The sequence below is a fragment of the Hemitrygon akajei genome, chromosome 21, assembly GCF_048418815.1.
Source record: "Hemitrygon akajei chromosome 21, sHemAka1.3, whole genome shotgun sequence".
Classification (NCBI taxonomy): domain Eukaryota; kingdom Metazoa; phylum Chordata; class Chondrichthyes; order Myliobatiformes; family Dasyatidae; genus Hemitrygon; species Hemitrygon akajei.
The window spans coordinates 66,510,890-66,537,554 of NC_133144.1; the positions used below are offsets into that span (position 1 = coordinate 66,510,890).

Here is a 26,665-nt window from a genome sequence, read left to right on the forward strand (position 1 = left end):
CTGACTCCAGACCTGATGGGCTGACTGACATTGTAACAGTGGCAGTCACTGTGAAAATGGGTGATATCTCTCTGTACTTGTGCCATGTTACTTGTGTTGGGTAAACAATAGGTTGTGTTCACTGCAACTCATAGTCTCTCTCTGGGTGTTTTGTGTTGCTTGAGGGGTGGCGGGTGCTGACACTTTTTGTTGAAATGGTTGGGGAGGGGGAAAACTTGGTTTATATTCTGAATTTGACACCACTCCCCACTTGTGTCCCATCCCTTGCCAATCTGCCTGAAACCAAAGGTTAATAATAGTCTTAAATGAATACACTTCTCATTTGTATTTCTTAAGGAAATGCGGAGGGTTTGATGAATTTCTAAAATGGGTTACAATTAATCAGGAGTCTTTATGGGGTTAAGTGAGAGCTTCCAATGGTGTGTATCTCGAATAGCATCTGCCAACCAAGTCCAGCTCATGACCTTCACGTGTGGCTTAGCTACTAAGCCTGCTGCACTGTTTCTACGGACAGAGGGAGAGTCAAAGGTGGGTTACTGGTGCCTTAAAACCAGTTGCTTTGGGCAGTTGGGGCTCATTGGCAGCTCATCAAGGAGAAGGAAAACTGATCTCAAACCTCTGCAGCCTTGCAGCTTCATGGGGAAGGCTTTGAGTGTAAACTCTGAGGGAAAAGTCTGGAACTGGTGTCCCTAAGGCAGTCCTACGTCGAGTTCAACACTGAATGGCGGCAACTGCAACTCTGGTGCTAAACCGTATCAGTCTGCTGTTCCTTTGGGTTCATCAGCTGCATGGAGAGAGGGAGCCTTCTGCTTGTTCTCGATATCGTACTGCCGTGGCTTACATATCTATACAGCTAGGATGCAACATCCTTGGTTGACCCTGACCCATTAGAGGCCTCAGGTGAGATGTATCTCAGGTTCCTATGGGAAGTGAGGGGGAAAGGTCAGGCTATGGCTTAAGAAATGTGCTTGAAAGATGGTGCTCAAATATTTTGTGATCAGCCCACTAGAGGGTAGCATTGCAATGCAATACTGTACAGCCCCAAACACAGCTGCAGCAGGGACTTCCACGCAGGCCCTGGGGTCATCTAACAAATATGACAAAAGTGTCAAGTTACTGGGTTTCTTCCACCCATCACTCCCCAGCTTATATCACCCCCATTCTCCCCCTCTTTCACCTGTCTATCAGAATCAGGTTTTGATCATTGATAGATGTGAAATTTTGGTTTACAGCAATGGTACAGTGCAATATATAACTTGTAATAAATATATTAAAAACCATTCCACCCAGCCCCCCCCCCCACACCTCTATTACCCCATCTCTGCACTGTAAACACTTTAAACCACTTTTTATAAAGCTGTTTACATTGTAAATACATGCTGGCATTTATGTATTGCCATTTTATTCTGTATCTACTTTATTTTTTATAATTTTGTTTATAATTGCTGAATGTGATTTTTATTACAGTCTGAGCCAGCCCATGACAGCAAATGACTAATACGTGCCCAGTACAGTACTGGGCAAAAGTCTTGGATATGTCTCTATCTTGGTGTGCCCAAGACTTCTAAACAGTACTGTAGTAATTTTATGTATTGCTGCCCCATTTCAAAAACATTTTGTGACATATGTCAATGATGATAAACCTGATTCTGATATGGGTGTATTGTGGACAGATTGTGAAGCAGGCAGGGAGAAGGGGAATCACAGAAGAGGAGAGGAGAGGGAGACACCAGAGAAACATTCTGTAATGGTCAATAAACCTATTGTTTAGAATCAAATGACCTTGTATACTGTTTCAGGACTGGTTATGTCTGCACTCACATCACCCCCCCCCCCCCCCAACCCACGGCACTCCTCTGCCACCTGTCCTGCATCTCTCCCATGCCACTCCACCCTCGCTTATACACTATAATCATGAACAGTCTTGCAAAGGAGAACGCCCTCTTCTTTGTGGTGGCGTGTTGGGGAGGAAGCATTAAGAAGAGGGACGCCTCACGTCTTAATAAGCTGGTAAGGAAGGCGGGCTCTGTCGTGGGCAAAGTACTGGAGAGTTTAACATCGGTAGCTGAGCGAAGGGCGCTGAGTAGGCTACGGTCAATTATGGAAAACTCTGAACATCCTCTACATAGCACCATCCAGAGACAGAGAAGCAGTTTCAGCGACAGGTTACTATCGATGCAATGCTCCTCAGACAGGATGAAGAGGTCAATACTCCCCAATGCCATTAGGCTTTACAATTCAACCGCCAGGACTTAAGAACTTTTTAAAAGCTATTATTAATGCTTTTTGAGATAGTGATTTAGATGCATATCATATTTTTTACTGAGTTAAGTATTGTATGTAATTAGTTTTGCTACAAGTGTATGGGACATTGGAAAAAAGTTGAATTTCCCCATGGGGATGAATAAAGTATCTATCTATCTATATCTCTTTCCTTCATCTCTGCACACGCTCTCTTTCCATTTGTAAGGATGGAGTTCCTCTAGCCCTCCAAAACCCACCAACCTCAGTATTCAATAGATCATTTACTGTTTGAAGTAATAATACTATCAAAGTACATATGTGTTAAGGCAAATGTGGATAATGCAGTCTCTCAAGCATCACATTAAAGGGATGTTCAAAGTAAATTTATTATCAAAATACATGTCACCATCTACAATCCTGAGATGCATTTTCTTGTGGGCATTTACAGTAATTACACAGAAACAGTAGAATATAAGAGGGCACCCATCAAGCCGGACAAACAACCAACGTGCATAAGACAATAAATTGCAATACAAAAAGAAAATAATAATTAAGCAATAAATATTGTGGGAACAGTTCAGTGATGGAGTGAGTGAAGTTATCTGTTTTGGTTCAAGAGCCTGATGGGTGAGGAGTAATAACTTCCTGAATCTCCTTGCAGTTTGCACCACTTTCAATGAGACTCCATCACTGGCAACATCTACCTTTCATCTCCCCCATGAACACCCTCCTGATGTCATTTCCCCACATTAAGCAACTGGACTTCTACTGTACTTGGTGCTCACAATGTGCTTTCCTCTACATTGGATAAAGCAAACCCTTATTGGGTGAGCACATTGAGAAGCACCGATGTTCAGTCTGCAGGTGTACGCCTTGTTTCTAGTTGTAAGTTGCTTTGAATCATTAACCCATTTCCAGTCTGATCCATCCATCTGTACCATGATTCTAACAGGCCTGATATCAGGAGCATCTGTCTGGACACTACTATATCACATCGATACAACAGTGAATCAATTTGGCCTCCTACATGTAGGAGACACACTCTATTGGGCATAGGCATGTCTTTTATCTTGGCAGGCCTTGTTCATAGCTCCCACATAGTAAGTTGCAAGGTGCATACCGTTACTAATATGACTCAGTAAAAACATTTAGTCATACTACTCTGTTGTACCTACCCTGTAGATATGTAACAGACATATTCAGCCTTTCAGACTCAATATTGAATCCTACAACGTAAGAGTGAGGTGTCCTTACTAGCCTCCCCAGCACTGGGGACATCTTCAAAAGATGATGCCTCAAAAAGGTGGAATCCATCATTAAGGATCCCCTCCCCTCCCATCATCCAGGACATGGCTTTTTCTCGTTGCTACCATCAGGGAGATGGTACAGGAGCCTGAAGACATTCAACATTTTAGAAACTACTTCTACCCTTCCACCATCAGATTTCTGAATGGACAATGAAACCATGTACACTATCTCACTAAATTTTTGCTCTTTATCCACTACTTAATTTTTAAAAATATATTTCTTATTGTAATATAGTTTATTATTATGCATTGCACTGTACTGTTACCATTAAATAAAAAAATTCACAACATATGCCAGTTATATTAAACCTGATAATGACTGTGAGGTCATTGCTGTATGTGCATCAGAACTGGCCTCTTTTCTGGGTCATCCATTTGTAATATTGTCTCCGGTTTTCAGTCCACCAGCCCAAGCAGACCTGCTGAGTGTTTCCTACAGTGCTGCATTTCATGACTATGTTACTTTGTGTTTACTATACATCCATGTCAAGTTTTGGTCACCTACCTACAGGAAAGATACCAATAAGATTGAGAGAGTACAGAGAAAATTTTACAAGGACATTGCCAGGACTTTAGGTCTTGAGTTATAGGAAAAGTTTGAATAGATTAGGACTTCATTCCCTGGAGCTTAGGAGAGGGGAGATTTGATGAAGGTATACAAAATTATGGGGTGTATACAGTAGAAAGGGTAAATACAAGGAGGCTTTTTGCATTCTTCCTTCACTGGTTCTTTTCAGTAAAACAAAAATGGACAATGTATAAAACCGGCTCACGTGAAAGAGAATGAAATTAAATAATGAAGTAATTGGGTCTCGGTGTTGACTGATAAACACATATCAACCACTTGACCTAAATACATAAAGTATTGAATACAGGAGTTAGGATTTGGACTATTGTTTGCAGCTCTGGTCACCTACCTACAGAAAGATACCGGTATGATTGAAAAAGTGAAGAGTAAATTTATAAGGATTTTTCTGGAACTTGATGACCTGAAGTATAGGGAAAGTTTGAATAGTTAGACTTTATTCCCTGGGTTGTAGGATCACATAACACTCAACTGATGTCTGACCAGACAGTAGTTGGAGGAACAACAGTTGTGATGGATAGGGCCTACATGATTTCTGAGAGCTGTGGCTGGAAGACAGTAAGCAATGCAGAGAGCACCTGTGTGAAAACATTGGAACAAGCACTAGTGAAATGGGACATCCCTTCCTGGTGCTCTGGTCCAACTCCATCCTCACCCACATCGGTTCCTCTTCTCACAGTTTCTTCACAGAGGTGCAACACCTGGCCTTTGACCTCTTCTCTCCCCAGGAACAGAAGCGCTCCTTTTAGGTGAAACAGCCACTCAGTTCTACCCATTCCAGTCTACACTTAGTGGACACTTTATTGGGTACCTCCTGTACCTAATAAAGTGGCCAAATGAGTGTATGTTCATGGTCTTCTGCTGCTGTAGACCATCCTGGCCATTCCAGATTGAACCATTCTGGCCATTCTCCTCTGACCTCTCTCAATAACAATTGTTTTTGCGCACAACTCACTGGATTTTTTTTTGTTTTGTTTTCCACACCATTCTCTGTAAACTCTAGACTGTTGTGAGTGAAAATCCCAGGAAATCAACAGATTCTGAGATACTCAAACCAACCCATCTGGCACCAACAATCATTCACTGTCAAAGTCACTTAGATCACATTTCATCCCCATTCTGATGTTTGGTCTGAACAACAACTGAACCTCTTGACCGAGCCTGCATGCTTTAATGCATTGAGTTGCTGCTACATGTTTGGCTGATATCTGCATTAATGAGCAGTGTACAGGTGGCCACTGAGTGTATGTTTAGTGCTAACAGTGTGGTCTCCTCCACAGTGGAGAAGCTAAACACAGACCATGAGACACGTGAGAGAGTCCCTGCCTTCAGTCTGCTTGAGTGTTCCAGTTGCTGCCACTTTACCTCTCTTCCACTCTGACTTCAGCCTAACGAACAACCCTCAGGACCTAGCAGTGAATTCAACAATTTCAGAGAAACAGCCTTTACAGCTTGTTTTACAAATGGCCATTCTGGATGAAAGATCGTCTACCTAAGGGGTGTATGGAGTGTCCATGGAGGAGTACCGCCACTGGTGGAAGGGCTTGTCGTGTCCATTCTGGGACAGCTCATTCACCCACTGGACACTCCACTCTCACCTGTGGCTCCAAGTAGCTGTTTTCATGCAACACCGCTTCAACAGATGGGCTAAACCAGGTGAAGGTGGACAGTGGGTGTCATACCCTGGTGAAAAAGGGACATGCCTGTCCTAGCATGCAAAGTAAGCTTCAGAGGACTGAAGTGAGATACAACAGCCAAGAAGGTGGCTTGGCAATGCTCTGTGGAGAGCAAAGGACAGGATGAGGCCCAGAAAAATCAAGGTAACTAGGGATTACCCCAGTTCATGACAACTACTCATAGCACTGGACCGGGATCTCCAAAGTCAAGAGAGAGGAACTGCCCCAGTGCAATTGCTTTTCCTCTTGAAAAAGTCTCCCACATGGTTTTCCTGTCATTGTTGGATATGCCAGACAACCAAATATCTGAAATGGTGACTCTCCCTCTTTGCACCATCTCACTGGAGCAAAGGAGACCAACATGAGGTTCTGCCTGATTTCCTGAGTTATTTTATAATTATTTAGAGACAGCACAATAACAGGCTTTCTGGCCCAGTGAGCCTATGCTGCTCAGCTACACCCACGTGACCAATTAACCTACCAACCTGCATGTCTTTGGAATGTGGGAAGCAACCAGAGCACCCGGAGGAAACTCATGCCCATCATGGGGAGAATGTATAAACAGTGGCGGGAATTGTATCTGGGTCGCTAGTGTTGTGAAACATTACACTAACTACAATACTACTGTGCCACCTGCACACGAGCTCTGTTTGTACTTCAGTTTCAACATCTACAATAGGGGTTCTCAACCTGGGGTCCATGGACCCCTTGCTTAATGGCATTGGTCCACAGCATAATAAAGGTTAGGAATCTCTGATCTATTGTGTAAGCTTGATGGTTTGTTAGCCGCTGCAAATTATCCCTCGTGTAGTTGTGTTGGAGGAGGATCCGGAACAGGTAGCATATGTGTGACAGGAAAGAGAATAAAGAAGGGTTGATGGGATTGTACTGAGAGCTGATATAGGCAGCCAATCAGCTCATTGAATCTATGTCATAAGGGCACAAGACATAGGAGCAGAATTAGGCAATTTAGCTCATAAAGTCTGCTCTGTCATTTTATCATGGATGATTAATTATTTCTCTCAACCTTATTATCCTGCTTTCTACCCGTAACCTTTGACATCCTTACTAATCAAGAACCTATCAACCCTCCACTTTAAATATACTCTATCACTTGGCCTCCACAGCCATCGGATTCACTATCCTCTGGCTGAAATAAATTCCTCCTCATTTCTGTTCTAAAGGGAGGTCCTTTTATTCTCAGGCTGTGCCCTCTGGCTCTAGACTCCCACATTATAGGAAACATTCTCTCCACATACACTCTATCTCGGCCTTTCAAAATTTGATAGGTTTCAATGAAATCCCTCCACATTCTTCTAAACTTCAAGTGCTAGCTTTGAGCCATCAAACACTCCTCATGCATGAACTTTTTCATTCCTAGGATCATTCTCAAGAACATACGAGTGTTCCAAAAAGTTTTTGCTGCCTTTTCCTTTCTTTCTCTTTTATACCATGCCCAGATAGATCAGCTGTGGTTCACCTCCCTCTCTTAGTCAGCATCACCACTTGTATCATTCAGCCTTGGTCTCCACCCCTCTCCCTTAAGATACACTTGGATTCAGCTGTCTAAAACTGGGATGAGAGAATTTTGCTGCTGCTCTGGGGCCTCTTGCCTAGGACGAGGAAGACCGTGACGTTTCTCAAAAGGTGTCTCCATGTAGAGGCCTTGCTGTCCACCCTATCCCTGCATGTCGTAGTGGAGTTAACAGCGACTGCCGCCAGCTGACTCTTTAGCAAGACCAACTCCCACAAGACAGTGGCGATGTTCATTAGTGCCAGTCCCATCACCCAAGGCTGATCGTTGAAGACTTTTGGAAACACCTCAAAGTTCAGTCCATACCAAAGGTATAAGGAGTACAGACTTGATGTTATGAAGGTCAAGTGAGATGTGATGATCTCCAGCAGGAACAGAATGAAGAGTCTCTGATTTTTTTTTGCGACACATTTCATCAGGAAGAGACAGTGGTGATCGAAGTTCTCCATGCAGCAGTTGCAGAGTCTACAATGCTTTGTTCCTTCTGGTTGAACCATCTAAAGAAATAAGCGGATAGAATTTTATGAAATAAAAAGGACTCCAATAGACCTTCCTCCAAATAATAAAAGAACAATTCAAAACACTAAATACCTAATAAAACATGCACAAAATGTCAGAGGAACTCAGCAAGTCAGGCAGCATCTATGGAGAGGAATATTTCAGGCCGAGACCCTTCATCAGGACTGGAGGAAGGGGGAAGAAGCCAGAATAAGAAGGTGGGGGGAGGGGAAGGAGTACAAGGTGATAGGTATACTAGGTGAGGGGGAAGGTAGGTGGGTGGAGAAGTGAGAAGCTGGAAGTGGCAAAGTGCTACAGAAGGAATCTGATGTTGGAATGGCCTATTTCTGCTCTTTAAGCTAATGGAGTTATAAATCAAAAGTTCTGTCAAAAGTGGAGCAAACACTGTTTTATTGCTTAGGTATTGCTATGCGACAATACATAGCATTAAAGGGTATGCTTTATCTGGGCCAGGCCATCTTCTCACACCTACCATCCGGAAGATGGTACAGAAGCCAAGTCCCACCCACCAGGTTCAAGAACCATTACTTCCCTTCAACCATTGCGTTCTTGACAACTACCACAACCTGTAAGACCATAAGACATAGGAGCAGAAATAGGCCATTTGGCCCACCGAGTCTGCTCCGCCATTCAATTATGGCTGACCCTTTTTTTTCCCCCTCCTCAACCCCATTTCCTGCCTTCTCCCTGTAACATTTGATGCCATCTCCAATCAAGAACCTATCAATCTCTGCCTTAAATACACCTAACGATCTGGCCTCCACAGCTGCACATGGCAACAAATTCCACGAATTCACCACCCTAAAGAAATGTTTCCACATCTGTTTTGATTGGACACCCCTGCAACCTAAGGCTGTGCCCTCTTGTCCTGGACTCTCCCACCATGGGAAACATCATTTCCACATCTACTTTGTCTAGGCCTTTCAACATTTGAAAGGTTTCAATGAGATCCCCCCTCAACCTTCTGAATTCCAGTGAGTACAGACTCAGAGCCATCAAAAGTTCCTCGTATGATAACCCTTTCATTCCTGGAATCATCCTTGTGAACCTCCTCTGAACCCTCTCCAATGCCAGCAAATCTCTTCTAAGATGCGGAGACCAAAACTGTACACAATACTCAAAGTGAGCCCTCACCAGTGCCTTATAAAGCCTCAGCATCACATCCCTGCTTCTGTATTCTAGACCTCTTGAAATGAATGCCAACTTTGCGTTTGTCTTCCTCACTACTGACTCAACCTGCAAATCAGCCTTTAGGGAGTTCTGCACAAGGACTACCAAGACCCTTTGCATCTCAGATTTTTGGATATTTTCCTGTTTAGAAAATAGTCCGCACATTTATTTCTACAACCAAAGTTCATGATCGTGCATTTTCCAATATTATATTTCATTTGCCGCTTTCTTGCCCATTCTCCTAATCTGTCAAAGTCCTTCTGCATCCTACCTGTTTCCTCAACACTACCTGCCCTCCTCCAATCTTCGTATCATCTGCAAACTTAGCAACAAAGCCATCTATTTCATTATCTAAATCATTTATATACAGCATAATAAGTGATCCCAACACCAACCCCTACGGAACACCACTAGTCACTGGCAGCCAACCAGACAAGGATCCTTTTGTTCCCACTCACTGCCTTCTTCCATCAATGCTCTAACCATGTTAGTACTTTCCTGTAATACCACGTGCTCTTAACTTGGTAAGTAGCCTCATGTGTGGCACCTTGTCAAAGGCCTTCTGAAATTCCAAATGTACAACATCCACTGCATCCCCTTTATCTATCCTACTTGTAATCTCTTCAACCAATTCCAATAAGTTCATCAGGCAGGATTTTCCCTGAAGGAACCCATGTTGACTGTGTCCTATCTTGTCCTGTGTCACCAAGTACTCCATCAACTCATCCTTAACAATTGACTAACATCTTCCTAACCACCGAGGTCAGGCTAACTGGTCTATAATTGCCTTTCTGCTGCCTTTCTCCTTTCTTAAAGAGTGGAGTGACATTTTCAATTTTCCAGTCTCTGGCACCATGCCAGGGTCCAGTGATTTTTGAAAGATCATTTCTAATGCTGCCACAATCTCTAATGCTACCTCTTCAGAACCCTAGGGTGCAGTTCATCTGGTCCGGGTGACTTAATGTACCTTTAAGCCTTTCAGCTTTTTGAGCACCTTCTCCCTTGTAATAGTAACTGCACCCACTTCTCTTCCCTCACACCCTTCAACATCTGGCATTCTGTGTGTCTTCCACAGTATTATCCCTCTCAACCCCATTATCCCTGATCCCTAATCGTTAGTTTACTAAAACTACAACTCTGCACTAAAATGGGTATTTTTTGGGTTTAATTTTGTTCTTTCTTGTAAAGATTGTTTAAGTTTTTCTAGTGAATGTTGTTAATGTACTACATATGTGCCTGTGATACTGCTGCAAGGTTTTCATTCCACCTATGCTTATACATACTTATACAGATGATTATCACTTGTTTTAGTACTGACTTGAAACTTAATTAGTGCTAAAAACAACAGAGTTCTAATGAAAATACATTCAACTCATAAACAGCATGAGCCTGTATCAAATTAACAAGGAACATGGCAGATGAAGAATATGCCACGATTGTTCAAATTCTAAAATTGAATTAAAAATTCCAAAGAACTTACGCATACTTTGAAATTTAAAGCTTTATAGGGTATGGCTGAAAATAATAATGATGCTAGAGGTAATACAATGGTGGAATGTTGGGCATCTTCCTTTCTGGACAAATCTAAAATAACTGGAGTTATCAATTGGAACCAAATAATACCAAGAGAAAAATATCTGCATGGAACCAGCCAGTACATCACAATAACAAGCCAATACCTCACAATAAATGCAGAATCTGGATGGCTTCTCATTTGTTTCAATCAGCTGAGCGATAGTTAAATACTTTGCTGCAGAGTCAGATTCTTGCAGATTCCCAGGGTCTTTCGTTAGCAGTTTCATGAACATCCAGAACAGAAGAGTTGCCAACATTGTCATGAAACACAGCAGCATCTTTGCTGGCCAGAGAGGTGTAATTAGTCAAGGAATAGTCTCACCCTTTTTTGGCTCAGTTTGGGAATTATCTTTGAGATCTACTTTCTGCATAATGCAACAATTTAAATAGATCATAGTAATGGAGCAATACATAATTGCAAATGGAAATGTGCAATGCCGTAAGAAAGAGGAAGAGTTATTTAGAACCCCAGAGCACTACAGATCAGAAACAAGCCCTGTGACACATCTAGTCCATGCTGGACTGTTATTCTGTCTATTCTGTCGACCTGCACCTGGACCATAACCATTCATACCCCTCCCATCCATGTACTTAAAAATTTAAGTCCCATGTATTTAAACTCAAAGCCCTCCAAGCCATTAAGCACATCTACACAGAGCACAGTCACAGGAAAGCAATATCCATCATCAAGGGTCCCCATCATCCAAGCCAGGTTCTCTTCTCGCTGCCACCTCTGGGAAGGAGGTACAGGAACCTCAAGTTCCACACCACCAGTTTAGGAACAGTTATTACCCCTCAACCATCAGACTCTTGAACCAATGTGGATAACTTCACTCACCCCAACCTTTCAAGGGTTTCAAGGGTCTCACTTTCAAAGGTTCTTCAACTCATGTTCTTAACATTATTTATTATCATTATTTTGTTTTTCTTTGTGTAGTTTCCGATCTTGTTGTCTTTTGCACATTGGTTGTTTATCCATCTACTTGTGTGTAGTTTTTCATTGATTCTATTGTTTCTTGGTATTTATTGAGAATGCCAGCAAGAAAATGAATTTCAAGGTAGTATATGGATACGGTAACATATATGTACTTTGAACTTCATTCGCTTCAATGTGACTGCAATATCCACATTTGTTTCACTGAAAAGAAGCAACGATGTAGGTATACCAAGGCATTGGAAAGGCAGTGAGGTTTGCAAGGAAATAAAAGGAACACAGCCTTACTGAAGGGCCAAAGACATGGCTGAAGACTCAGTCATTTCAAATGCCCAACGAGAAACGCACAGTGAGATTTGATGGGGTGTTCACAATCTCAAAAGGTTTCACAGAACATAGAAATCTACAGCACATTACAGGCCCTTCGCCCACAATGTTGCGCTGACCATGTAACATACTCTAGAAACTGCCTACAATTTCCCTTAAGCATAGCCCTTTATTTTTCTAAGCTCCATGTATCTAAGAGGCTCTTAAAAGACCCTATTGTATCCGCTTCTACCACTGTTGCTCACAGTGTATTCCATGCAATCACCACTCTCTGCATGGAAAAACGTACCCTGACATCTTCTCGGTACCTATTTCCAAGCACCTTAAAACTATGCCCCCTCGTGTTAGCCATTTCAGCCCTGGGAAAAAGCTTCTGGCTATCCACACAATCAATGCCCCTCATCATCTTATACACCTCTATCAGGTCACTGTTCATCCTTCATTGCTCCAAAGAGAAAAGGCCAAGTTCACTCAACCTATTCTCATAAGGTACACCTCCAATCTAGGCAACATCTTTGTAATTCTCCTCTGCACTCTCTCTATAGAATCCACATCCTTCCTGCAGTAAGATGACCAGAACTGACTACAATACTCCAAGTGAGGTCTGATGTAGCTGTAACATTACCTCATGGCTCTTGAACTTAATCCCATGGTTGATGAGGGCCAACACACCATATGCCTTCTTAACAACACTGTTAACCTGTGCAGCAGCTTTGAGTGTCCTATGGACACAGACACCAAGATCTCTCAGATCCTCCACACTGCCAAGAGTCTTACCATTAATTTAATCTTCTGTCTTCAAATTTGACCTACCAAAGTAAACCACTTCACACTAATCTGGGTTGAAGTCCATCTGCCACTTCTCAGCCCAGTTCTGCATCCTATCAATGTCCCGCTGTAACCTGTGACAACTCTCCAGACTGTCCACAACACCCCCAACTTTTGAGTCATCAGCAAACTTTCTAAACTACCCTTCTACTTCTTTATCATTTATAAAAATCACAAAGAGGGGTCCCAGTACAGATCCCTGTGGAACACCACTAGTCACCGACCTCCACGTAGAATACAAATCATCTACAACCATCCTTTGCCTTTTGTGGGCAAGCCAGTTCTGGATCCACAAAGCAAGGTCTCCTTGCATCCCTTTCTGAAGGAGCTTTACATGGGAAACCTTATTAAATGCCTTACTGAAATCCATATACACTACATCACTGCTCTATCTTCATCAATGTGTTTTGTTACATCCTCAAAGAATTTAACCAGACTTGTAAGGCAAGACCTGCCCTTGATAAAACCATACAGACTATCCCTAATGAGGTTGTCTCTCCAAATGCTCATAAATCCTGCATCTCAGGATCTTCTCCAACAACTTGCCCACCACTGAAGTCAGACTCACTGGTCTATAATTTCCTGGGTTATCTCTACTTCCTTTCTTGAACAAAGGAACAACATTTGAAACCGTCCAATCCTCCGGTACTTCTCCTGTCCCTATTGATGATGCAAAGATCATTGCAAGAGGCTCAGCAATGTCTTCCCTCGCTTCCTACAGTAGCCTGGGGTATATCTCATCTGGTCCCTGTGACTTATTTAACTTAATGCTTTTCAAAAGCTCCAGCTCATTCTTTTTGTTAATGTCTACATGCTCAAGCGTTTCAGTCCACTGTAAGTCTTCCCCACAATTTCCAAGGTCTTTTCCCTGGTGAATACTGAAGCAAAGTATTCATTAAGTACCTCCACTACCTCCTCCGACTCCATGCACGTTTCCACTATCACTCCTGATTGGTCCTATTCTCACACAGCTCATCTTCTTGCTCTTCACATACTTGTAGAATGCCTTGGGGTTTTCCTTAATCCTGCTCACAAGGACTTCTCATGGCCCCTGCGCATCTCTGATAGCACAGCATGTCAAACCTTGAAGCAGCAGAAGATCACGTCTGGTTGCACTTCTGTGGCCACTTTATTAGGTACACTCCTGTACTTAATGTGACCACTGAGTGTACAGTGAATGAGGAGAAAATGGTTCCAGTCAAACATCATAGGACACAGATTTAAGACATGCAAAAGAACTAAAAGGAACATGAAGACTGTTGGTTTTTTTTATCTGAGCTGCATCAACTTAGATGTCATTCTGAGTAAGTCAGATGTTATTTTAAATGTAGCATTGTGTTTCTTGTAATTTAGTTACCAGTTTACTATCTTGCACTGAATGGATCAACACTATAATCTCGTTGTCCTCAGCAATAACAATAATGCTGTAACTAACTAATCAACTGAAAGGTCTATCTAAACAAAGTATAGGACACCTTCAGGGAGCAGTGTCTCAAAAAGGCAGCATCCAGCACCCAGAGCATATCCTTTTATCACTGTTACCATCAGGTGGGAAGTACAGAAGCCTGAAGGCACACACTCAGCGATTCAGGAACAGCTTCTTCCCTTCTGCCATCATATTCCTAAATGGACATTGAATCTGTGAACACTACCTCAGTTTTTAAATATATATTATTTCTGTTTTTGCACGATTTTTAATCTATTCAATATACATATACTGTAATTGATTTACTTATTTATTTACTTTTACTTATTTTATTTTTCTTCTATATTATGTATTGCATTGAGCTGCTGCTGCTAAGTTAACACATTTCACACCACCTACTGGTGATAATAAACCTGATTCTGATTCTAAATAGTTCATGTTGAAAGCCATGAGGAAAACATGGGACTATTAGATAGATTGAATTGAACGCTTCCTTGCACCATGCTGATAACAATTAACCCACTGGCTCTGAATCACTTTGGGACATTCTGAAATGGATGTGAAAGGTGCCAGAGAAAGCAACACTTTCTTCTGCATTCTCTACCACAGAGCCACCTTTGGCTATCCATTCAAAGTTATAAAGTTCAAAGTAACACATGTAAGATGACGGAGGAACTCAGCAGGCCAGGCCAGGGAGCGTCTATGGAAAAGAGTAAACAGATGACATTTCGGGCCAAGACCCTTCTTCAGAACCCATTATCAAAGTACATATACGTCTTCATATACTTCATAACCCATTTTCTGTAGTCTTTCACAGTAGAAAAAAGAAACATAATAGAATCAATGAAAAACTACACACAACCAAAGTGCAAAAGACAAACTGAAAATACAAAAATAAATTAAAATAATAAATCAGTAATACTGAGAACATGTTGTTCAGTCCTTGAAAATGAGTCCATAGCTTGTGTTCAGTGTTGAGGTGAGTGAAGTTATCCACACTTGTTCAACTCTGAACTGATTTGACAACTCATGTAAGTACATGTTCAGCACAGCATTGTGGGCCAAAGGGCCTGTATTGTGCTGTAGGTTTTCTATGTTTCTATGTCTCTAATGGAGTCACTTTCAAGGACTCTACAACTTTATGGGTAGGTACAATCCATAAGGGGTAGATAAAATCGTATGGCAGTATAACTTATGCTGAGCCATCACTTTAAGCCTGTTAAATAGAACAGTGCACAACAAGGATATCTGGCAGGATCTTGCAGTAGAAGCAATACAAAGAATGGAAGATCCCTGCAGTAAACGTGCCGAGGTACATGGGGTTGGGTGACCTGTAATGGGGTAAAAGGACGTGTTAATGTTCAGCTGGGTAACTAGTGTTAATCCAAGAACCCTGGTTGGTACAATGGCAAAATCACCGCATTTATTATTACAATTAAATTTATAGTGCAAACAGCATGGTAGTTCCTTTGGCCCTACCAATCCATGCTGACCACCCAGCTAGTCCCAATTTCTTGCTTTTAGCCCATCTCATTCTAAACCCATACTCTCTAATTTTGGACTCCCTTCCCTGGGGAAAAGACTCTTCCCATCCATATTATTAAACCTCTCATAATTTTAAACATCTCTACAGGGCAGGTGTGTGTGGCAATGGAGAAGACAAAAAGGCCTTGATTAAAACTAGTGTTCGTAAATTATTTTTTGCTTTGGAGTGAACACTTGATATATCTGTATCCATCAATCCAACTGCATAGCAGACTTTAATCTCCTTAAACTGTGATCTTGTTTGCCTCAAGAAAGCAGTATCTATCAAAGATTCCCACCATTCAGGCCAAACGTAACTACCATCAGAAAGGACATCCCTTCAATCATTCAGTTCTTGAACGAACCAACACATCCATAATTACTAACTCAGCATAGCAACACTGTTCAATTTGTTTTTTCAAGTTCTAATTCTGCTCTTTCTTGTAAAAATACATAATTTATGACTTTTTCCTCAGTGAATATTGCTTATATGATGCTATGTGCTTGTGATCCTGTCACAAGTGAGATTTTGCACTTGTGCATATGATAATAACTAGACTTGATTTATTTTTCTTCTATTTCATCTCAACAGACTGGCAACGATGTTGCAATGGACTGGATTCAGCCCACACACCAGTTGCTGAGAAAACTGGCATAGACTGCAAAACAAGGATTGAGCTTGAACTATATAGAGTCCATATAACCATGCAACAATTACAGCACAGAAACAGGCCATCTCAGCCCTTCTAGTCCTAGTTATTTTGTTTATTTATTGAGATACAGCACAGAACAGGCCCTCCTGGCTCTTCAAACTGGGCTGCCCGATTTAATCCTAGCCTAATCTTGAGATAATTTACAATGACCAATTAACCTAATTTAATTAGATTACAATGACTTACCAACCAGTACGTTTTTGGACTGTGGGAGGAAACCAGAGCACCCTGAGGAAACCCACACAGTCACGGGGAGGACATACAAACTCCTTATAGGCAGTGGCTGACCACTATGCTACTGTGCCGTTAGACATGGGCTAAGTGCTATGTGGAGCTCTAGTCAACAGAGCAGAGAGAAAGACCAGAAGACACAAGAGCACAATTAGAATATTCGGTCCATCAAATCTGCTCTGCCAGTCAATCATGGCTGATATATTTTTCCCTCTCAACCCCATTCTCCTACTTCCTCCCCATAACCTTTGATGCCCTGACTAATCAAAAAACTATCAACCTTGCTTTAAATATACTCAATGACTTGATTTCTACAGCCACCTGTGGCAGTGAATCACACAGATTCACCACCATCTGGCTAAAGGAATTCTTTCTTATCTTTGTTCTAAAGGGACATCTTTGTGCTCTGAGGCTGTACCCTCCGGTCCTAGATCCTCTCACTGGGACAAGGTGGCACAGTCTCAGAACACAAGGAACATCCTCACCACATCAACTCAGTCTAAACCTTTCAATATTCGATAGTTTTCAATGAGATCCCCTTTCCTTTTTCTAAAATGCCCACAACCATCAAGCACTCCTCACACAGTAACCCTTTCATTCCTGGGATCATGTAGATATGGACAAGGTGTGGTAAGACTAGGGAGGGGGCAGAGATCAGCAGACACTGGGGTAAATGACCTTACCTGGAGTAATGAGAGATTCGGTGGTACTGGAAAAACACTATCCTGGCCAGAAATGCAAAGGCGATTGTGCTGAAAATGCCTCCATATTCCCCAATATGACTGGCAGTAAAGAATACGATTGAACTCAGAATGCCTGGGCAAAGCAGACTGCTGAAGTACAGGCCTAAACAAGAAAGGTACACAAGGTGCATTAGTGAGCTAATCATTTCACAGGATCTCCAGATGGACAGATGGAGGTAACCAGATATTCATGTCTGAACCATACTGAAGTTATTTTTAAAATTATTATTTTAGGATACAATGCAGAATGGGCCCTTACGTCCTTCTGAGCCACACTGCTCAGCAACTATCCCGATTACCCCTAGCCTAATCACGGGACCATTTACAATGACCAAGCTAATCTACCTTTTTGGACTATGGAAGGAAACTGGAGCACCTGGCGGAAACCCATGCATTCATGGGAAGGATGTACAGACTCCTTACAGAGGACACTGGAATTAAACTCCAAACTCCAACGTCCTGAGCTGTAATGGCATTGCGCTAACTGCTATGCTACCATAACTCTCCAACTAATTCCATCCTCAGAGTCCTCCTCATATTTTACAGTTCCTTTTGAAAGTTATTAATGAACTTTCCTCCACTTGATGTATTTTGGGACATTACTCAATGTACCAAACAAATGGATTCATATTTTCCCCGTCGTAAATTTGAAAGTTATCCTAAATCTACGACTTCTCAATACTGACACTCTGGCCTGTGGAAATAGTTTGTCCTCACCCACTGAATCCAAACTTTTTATACTTTTAGAATCGTAGAAAACTAAAGCACAGGCCTTTCAGCCCATTTAGCCCATGCTGAAACACTTATGAAGGCCAATGTGCCTTCAAAGTGTTGATAAACCCCCAAAGGTAAAGATAAAGATTGGCTTTATTTGTCACATGTACATCGAAGCATACAAGTGTTGCCACGCCTCTACAGAAGTTGTGGTGAGGCAAAGGTTAACATAGATATACATGCAAGGATAGAATGCAGCCAGCCAGGGCAAGAAAGGTCTAGAAGAACAGCTTCCTTTTGCACAGCATGGGTCTGGGGATGAGATAAACAATCCAAGGCACAGACACCAACTAATACAATTGCTTTACTAACTTCAAAGTGACATCAGTTGTCAGCATGTAGCTTTTAGTGACTTTAAACATCTGTATTGTGAACGGTGATTATTTTTGCAAGGAAGGAATTCAAACATATGCAGTTTACCAAATCGTCAATATCCGTAACTGCAAGTCAATTTTGTATAAAATTGACATTTCTCTGTTCAGCCTTTAGAACAGGGTGGGTGACAGGGACCACGCTGTTCTCCTTGTGCACAATTAAAATAAAGTATGATTGAATCGTAAGTGTGTATGTGTTCTGGGTCCAGCTATTTTATTGTATTTCGTCATATGCAATGACACTTCTGGCACCAACATAGCATGCCAACAGCTAATTAACCCTAATGGTACGTCTTTGGGATGTGGGAGGAAACTGAAGCACCTGGAGGGAAGCCATGTAGTCATGGGGAGAACGTACAACTCCTTACAGAGGGAATTTAACCCCGACCTTACAGCTGGTGCTCACCCTTCTGCCACCGCGCTGTCGTATTACGTGCCCTTCACTTTCCGGCAAGAAGAGCCACAACTTCTCCAATGTTAAAAGTCTAAGTTTATCATCTAACTCTACAAATATACAACCAAATGTTCCTTCAAACCACAGTGCACCCACAAAACATATATCATACACAGCACATTTAACAAAATATTACTACAAATAAGAAGAAGAAAGAATTTAAAGTGCACCTGGTGCACAGAAAACAGTACAGTAAATAGTAAACAGCTTGCTGTCCTAGTGGTGAGATCTCGGTCACAGCAGGGAATTCACTAGTCTCACAGCCTTTCCACATAAGCGATGAATTACAATGGGTAAATGTTTGTGCCCTGATGCCTTCTCATCATTATTGTCAACTATTAAATGAACAGGGAGCAGTGTGAAGACTAAACAAGCTTTACTGAAATTCAGGAACACTGAAATACTATGTACTTCCCAACTAGCCACCATCCACACCCCAGATTTACTCCCTCCCTCTCTTTGAGGATAATGGACCTTGTTTTAATGAAGCAGTGGTTTCTGCATAAATCTAAAGATAGAAAATTATCAGAGAGGCCACTGGAATGATTCCAACCCACTTAGACCCATGGGTGCTGCAGTAATTGATACACTATTACCAATCCAGGCGACAGAGTTCAGCCCGGTCGGTGTCTCTGTATGTCATCCTTCTGGAATGCATGGGTTTTCTCTGGGTGCTCTGGTTTCCTCCCAGTCTGAAGATGTACTGGGTAGATTAACTGGTCATTGTGAATTGTTCGGTGATTAGGCTATAGTTAAATTGGAGTTGTCGAGGGTTGCTGAGTGGTGCGACTTGAGGGGCTGGAACGGCCTACTCCGTGTTGTGTCTCTCATCAAGTACATAAACAAAAAGATTATACATTGTCCCACGATTAGGTCAGAGTGAAACTGGGGGTTCCTGGCAGTGCAGCTTGAAGGGTCTGTTTCACACTGCATCTCTACATAAAAAGGACATAGGAGAAGGATTAGACCACTTAGCCCATAGAATCTGCTCCAGCATTTCACCATGACCAATTTATTCTCCCTTTCAATCCCATTCTCCTGTCATCTCTCTGTAACCTTTAAACACCCCCCATCGACCAATTTAATTTATTTTTTAATAAGGGCCAATGAATGGAAATAACATTTTGTGTAGTTTCTCTGAAATAACCCCTCACCAGCTGGTTAATTTGGGGATAATAGCATCAATATGCCACTGACATGATGAGGATGGTCAGCCAATGGAACCCGGATATGTTGTGTTACTGGTTGGTAGAGATTACTGAACTCATGATCCAGATGACTATTAACATATGGAATTATTCCATAATTGGCCACTTCACCCTATTTCATAGAATTCAGAGGATTCAAAGTACATTTATTATGAAAGTATGAATGCAGTATACAACCCTGAGATTCATCTTCCCACAGACAGACATGAAATATAGGAAACCAAGAAAGAGAACCATGGACAGTGTTCAGAGAAAAAAGATCAACATTATGCCCATGGATAAAAAGAAAATTGTGCAAACAGCAACAAGAACATCAAACCCCCCCCCCCCCCGCCCGGCACAAAAACAAATCATGCAAATGGCAACAAGAAAGAATGAGCCAAAACAGAATATAAAATACAAAATGGAAGAGTCCATCTTCAGTTCAGCTCAGTAGTCATTATTGGCAGGCTGTTCAGAATCAAAATCGCTTAAAAATAGCAACAGAAAAAAGAGCCACCTTTCTTGGTCAACAGCACTCTCTCGATTATGATATGTCATTAGATGTTGACTATTTTGAATTGTGCTGTTGTCAATAGAATGCAACCGAATTTACCACAAGGCACAAACACTAGGATTCAAAATTCTTTGTTTTATGAATGGTTTAGATATTAGATACAAAAGCTGGTATTAATGGCCTGCTTAATTCAACTTCTAATAAACAAAACATTTATTGTATCAGCTTGTAAAGAATTAAAAGAACACATTAAGACAATTACCAATCGGCCTTTTGGATTTCCCATTCTGTATTTCTTTACTGTAGTCTGTCAAAAGCTTTGCTACTTCTTGGTGTCTGTAAGAAACAGATATTAATGACTGAGGTGCAAACATGAATAACATTTTCTAATTTCTATAAACTGAGGGAATAGGAGGAGGAGCACACCATGAGCTATAACACAGCTACTACATTCAATAAACATGACTGAGTTCTGCTGCTAATTGAATATGAAGACAGGATAAGAAGGTATGGGGGGAAGGAGTATAGGGTGCCAGGTGATAGGTGAGGAGGATGCTAGCTGGGTGCCAGCTTGTACTGCTTCCACCCCATCTTCTTATTCTGGCTTCTGCAGCCGTCCTTTCTAATGCTTATCTGGTTACCTGATAACTCACGACTAACTATTTTAATGATGGCTAACTCAAATGAGTTGATAGCGCTAAAGTAAATAGATGAACAAATACGTCAGTGTTTTATAACTGGCCAGTTTTTAATCAAACAATATGAGGTCAATATATTTTGTGCTATTTAAGTCTCTGTTGCCGTGGATTAAAACCGCTCTCAACGGCTTTTCTGTGGAGCCACGCAGCAGCACAATGGTAACCGATTTCACTTTACCTCTCAAGGTCACCACGGTCTCCCTTCCTCCTCTTTGTGATATTTCCCAGAAGTATTGCAGATGAGAGGCCCAAAGCATTGTTGAGGATCTCTACCACCATCTCACAATCTCTTTGACCCACTATCACCAGGAAGGAGGTTTAGAAGCATCAGAAATAGGACTGCCAGACTGGGTAAAAGCCTTTTCCCCTCAGGCTGTGAGACCTCTTTACTCAGAGGGTGGTAAGAGTGTGGAATGAGCTCAATTTCAAAATAAAGATAGGTACATGGATGGTAGGAGTATGGAGGGCTATGGTCCCGGAGCAAGTTGACGGCAGTAGGCAGGTTAAATTGTTTGGCACGGACTAAATGGGCTGAAGGATCTGTTTCTGTGCTGCACTTTTCTATGACTCTAAGAATGCAAACAAACCTGTGTGATTTCCCTCGCTTGGCCAGATCCAATGGGGTAAGTCCATCTTTATTTTGCAAATGCATGGTGGAGATCCCAGCATCTGTCATCAGCAGCCAACAGATGCTTACTGACCCTGTGTGAGCTGCCACATGCAAGGGAGTCATACCCCAAGTGTCGATGGCTTCCACACTGCACCTCTGTAAAGACACACAATATTAGTTTATGTTAATTGTGAAACACTTTGTCTGATTTCCTCAGAAAAATCCAAAAGCTTCAAATTACAAATCTTTAATCTGATCAACCATTCTCATTAACCCCTCCCCCCTCCTCTGCTATCCCTCTCACTGTACTGTAAACACTTCATACCACTTTTTATAATGCTGTTTACATTGTAAATACATGCTGGTATTTCTGTATTTATGCACAACTTCCAACTTTATTTTTATTCAACTTTTTACTCTTTTAAATTGTTGAATGCTTTTTTAAAAATTGCATGTTGTGCCAACACACCACAGAAAATTCCCAATACATGGTAAATAAAGTTGATTCTTGATCATTGATCCTGTATAATCAGAATCAATTTTAATATTACTGGCATGTCATGAAATATGTTTCACAAAGATGAGAGATTCTGCTGGAAATCCAGAGCAACACATATAAAATGCTGGCAAAACTCAGCAAGTCAAGCAGCTTCTATAGAGAGGAATAAACATCATCAGGTCTTAGCCCGCATCATCGACTGATTATTCCTTGCCATAGGTGCTTCCTGGCCTGCTGAGTACCTCCAGCATTTTGTGATTAGTAACTGTGGAAATATCTGTAACCCTGTAGTCTTTATGAATTTATAACTTCTGTAAAATGCATTGTGGCAAAATGGAACCTGTGTGATACCAGAGTGCTTTGCTGGTTTGTTGATATGTTTGTATGGGAAGCTTACAAGGGTATGTGATTTATGGCAGGGAATGTTTTAACATTACATGATTGAAAATAGAGTTAAACAGGACACAGCTGTTAGAGGGAGAAGCCCAAGAGACAAATAGGCGAATTAAAGCCAAATACTGTACAACTCATTCAAGACAGATAGTTAAGACTGGAATGCTATTAAGGGATGAACTCTATAAACATAAAAATAATCTGTTTTGAGCTGTAAGATTGAAGCTACCTATGAATGACTTAATATATGGAGTTAAACTTTCCCTAGCAACTAATAAACATGCTTACAATTTGATGGAGTTTGTTGTAGTCTGTTACCATATATTTAAAAGACCTAGCTGAACGGTACACAATATAACACTGCTTTTTATTCTTCAGACCATATTCTTTTCATATTTACAAGAATCAGGTTTATTTTCTGACATATAGAATGTTGTGAAATTTGCAGTTTTGCAGCAAGACATAAAATTATAAAAAGATACAAAAATAAAGAAATAGTGTAAAGAGCAAATCAAGGTAGTGTTCATGGAACATTCAGAAATATGATGGCAGAGGGGATGAGGCTCTTCTTAAAATGTTGGGTCTTCAGGCTCCTGCATCTCCTCCCCGATTCTAGTAACATGAAGAGGACATGTGCACGATGGCTTGGGTAGATGCTACCTTCTTGAATAGATCGAGAATCACAGTGAAAGGTACCTTAATCTTTCATGCTGGATTTCTAGTTCCTGTCTCCTAGCTCACATCATCTCATTCTCCATCATGTAAAACCAATTGCTTAATTATAATACTTTCATACTTTACAACCTTATCACAGGTAGATAGTGTCATGAAGAGAACTAATGGCACATTGGCCTTCATATATCAGGCACCAAGTACTGGAATTGGTGTTGGTGAGGGCAAATTTGGAACATTTGTGAGCAGATCTGGTCACCTACCTACAGGCATATCAATAAGCTGAAAGGCCTCAACAGAGTGGATGTGGAGAGGATTTTTCCAATGGTGGGAGTGTCTAAGACCAGAGGACACAGCCTCAGAATAGAGGGACATCCATTTAGAAAAGAGATGAGAAGGAATTTCTTTAGCCAGATTGGTAAATCTGTGGAATTCATTGCCACAGGTGGCTGTGGAGGCCAAGACATTGAGTAGACAATAGACAATAGGTGCAGGAGTAGGCCATTCAACCCTTCGAGCCAGCACCGCCATTCAATGTGATCATGGCTGATCTTCCACAATCAGTACCCCGTTCCTGCCTTCTCCCCATATCCCTTGACTCCGCTATCTTTAAGAGCTCTATCTAACTCTTTCTTGAAAGCATCCAGAGAATTGGCCTCCACTGCTTTCTGAGGCAGAGCATTCCACAGATCCACAACTCTCTGGGTGAAAAATTCTTTCCTCAACTCCGTTCTAAATGGCCTACCCCTCATTCTTAAACTGTGGCCTCTGGTTCTGGACCTCCCCAACATCGGAAACATGTTTCTTGCCTCTAGTATGTCCAAACCCTTAATAATCTTATATCTTTCAATCAGATCCCCTCTCATCCTTCTAAATTCCAGTGTATACAAGCCCAGTCACTAATCTTTCAACATATGACAGTCCCACCATCCCAGGAATTAACCTCATGAACCTATGCTGCACTCCCTCAATAGCAAGAATGTCCTTCCTCAAATTTGGAGATCAAAACTGCACACAATCCTTCAGGTGTGGTCTCACCAGGGCCCTGTACAACTGCAGAAGGACCTCTTTGCTCCTATACTCAACTCCTCTTGTTATGAAGGCCAACATGCCATGAGCTTTCTTCAGTAACTTTCAGTGACTGATGAACAAGGACACCTAGATCTCCTTGTACTTCACCTTTTCCTAACTTGACACCATTCAGATAGTAATCTGCCTTCCTGTTCTTGCCATCAAAGTGGATAACCTCACATTTATCCACATTAAACTGCATCTGCCCACTCACCCAACCTGTCCAAGTCACCCTACATTCTCATAACATCCTCCTGACATTTCACACTGCCACCCAGCTGTGTCATCTGCAAATTTGCTAATGTTACTTTTAATCCCTTCATCTAAATCATTGATGTATATTGTAAATAGCTGCGGTCCCAGCACCAAGCCTTGCGGTATCCCACTGGTCACAGCCTGCTATTCTTCAAGGGACCCGTTAACCCCTACTCTTTGTTTCCTGTCTGCCAACCAATTTTCTATCCATGTCAGTACCATATCCCCAATACTATGTGCTCTAATTTTGCCCACTAATCTCCTATGTGGGACCTTATCAAAGGCTTTCTGAAAGTCCAGGTACACTACATCCACTGGTTCTCCCTTGTCCATTTTCATAGTTACATCCTCAAAAATTCCAGAAGATTAGTCAAGCATGATTTCCCCTTTGTAAATCCACGCTGACCCCGACCGATCCTGTTATTGCTATCCAAATGTGCTGCTATTTCATCTTTTATAATTGATTCCAGCATCTTCCCCACCACTGATGTCAAGCTAACAGGTCTATAATTCCCTGTTTTCTCTCTCCCTCCTTTCTTAAAAAGTGGGATAACATTAGCTACCCTCCAATCCACAGGAACTGATCTTGAATCTATAGAACATTGGAAAATGATTACCAATGCGTCCACAATTTCTAGAGCCACCTCCTTAAGCACCCTGGGATGTAAACCATCAGGCCCTGGGGATTTATCAGCCTTCAGTCCCATTCTACCCAACACCATTTTCTGCTGAATGTGAATTTCCTTCAGTTCCTCCGTTACCCTGAATCCTCTGGCTACTATTACATCTATATGGAATATTTGAGGCAGAGGTTAATAGGTCCTTGATTAGTCAGGGCAAGAAGGGATATGGCGAGAAGGCAGGAGATTGGGGTTGAGAGTGAAATGGAACAACCATGTTGAAATGCTGGAGCAGACTTGAAAGGCAATTGGCATAAGTTTGCTCTTATAAATGTTCTCTGTACACTTTCATAAGGTACAAGGAAGTTCCTGGCACTTGAGGACCTGAGTTTTAGGGAAATGTTGCATAGGTTAGGACTTCATTCACTGGAGTGCAGAAGAGGGGAGATTTTATAGAGGTATACAAAATTATGAGGAGTACAGATAGAATGAACATTTGCAAGCATTTTCCCCTCAGGCTGGGTGAGACTAGAACTAGAGGTCATAGGTTAAGAGTGAAAGGTTAAATATTTAAGGGTAAGCTGAGAGGAAGCTTCATCACACAGAAGGTAGTACATACAAGACCAGATGGTTCAAGATGAAGGGCTGGTCTAAAATGAATGGCCCTATCCCTCCACTGATGTTGCCTGACTTGCTCAAGCGTTTTGTGTGAGTACAACCCAGGGAACTCAGCAGGTCAGGCAGTATCAATTGAGAGGAATAAACAGTCAACTTGCGCTATTATTCAGGAAAACATCCTGGCCTGGATTAAGTGCTGAGCAGAGGTCACACAGCATGAACCAACCCAATACAAATTCGGATGTTTTATCACAACTTGCAGCTGACCTGACCTAATCCTGTACAAACAGCATCAGGTCCCATACAGTAACCCTCTTAAAATCACTTTTCAACTTTGTACATATGACAGCGATATCATGCACGGTTCTCTAAAAGTTGCAGTTTGATTCAGTAGTAAGGAAGGCAAATGCAATGTTAGCATTCATTTTGAGAGAATTAGATTATAAAAGAAAGGATGTAATGCTGAGGCTTTATAAGGAAGGCATGGGTTAGACCACATTTAGGCAGTTAGACCAGATGTAATAGTGGCCAAAGGAACTAAGGTAAAGGACGAACTGAAGGAAATTTATATTAGGCAAGAAACGGT

General features: G+C 41.6%; 1 protein-coding gene across 1 annotated transcript in view; it reads right to left on the reverse strand.

Moving 5' to 3' along the window:
* Nucleotides 1-2,611: 2,611 nt before the first annotated feature.
* Nucleotides 2,612-26,665, reverse strand: part of LOC140714395 (palmitoyltransferase ZDHHC13) — a 34,872-nt gene continuing 10,818 nt past the window's right edge. Inside the window, 6 exon segments of the mRNA XM_073025646.1 lie at nucleotides 2,612-7,844; nucleotides 10,716-10,906; nucleotides 15,375-15,457; nucleotides 17,278-17,440; nucleotides 20,906-20,979; nucleotides 21,929-22,107. Of these exon segments, the coding sequence (XP_072881747.1) occupies nucleotides 7,380-7,844; nucleotides 10,716-10,906; nucleotides 15,375-15,457; nucleotides 17,278-17,440; nucleotides 20,906-20,979; nucleotides 21,929-22,107 (1,155 nt within the window). The 3' untranslated portion in view covers nucleotides 2,612-7,379.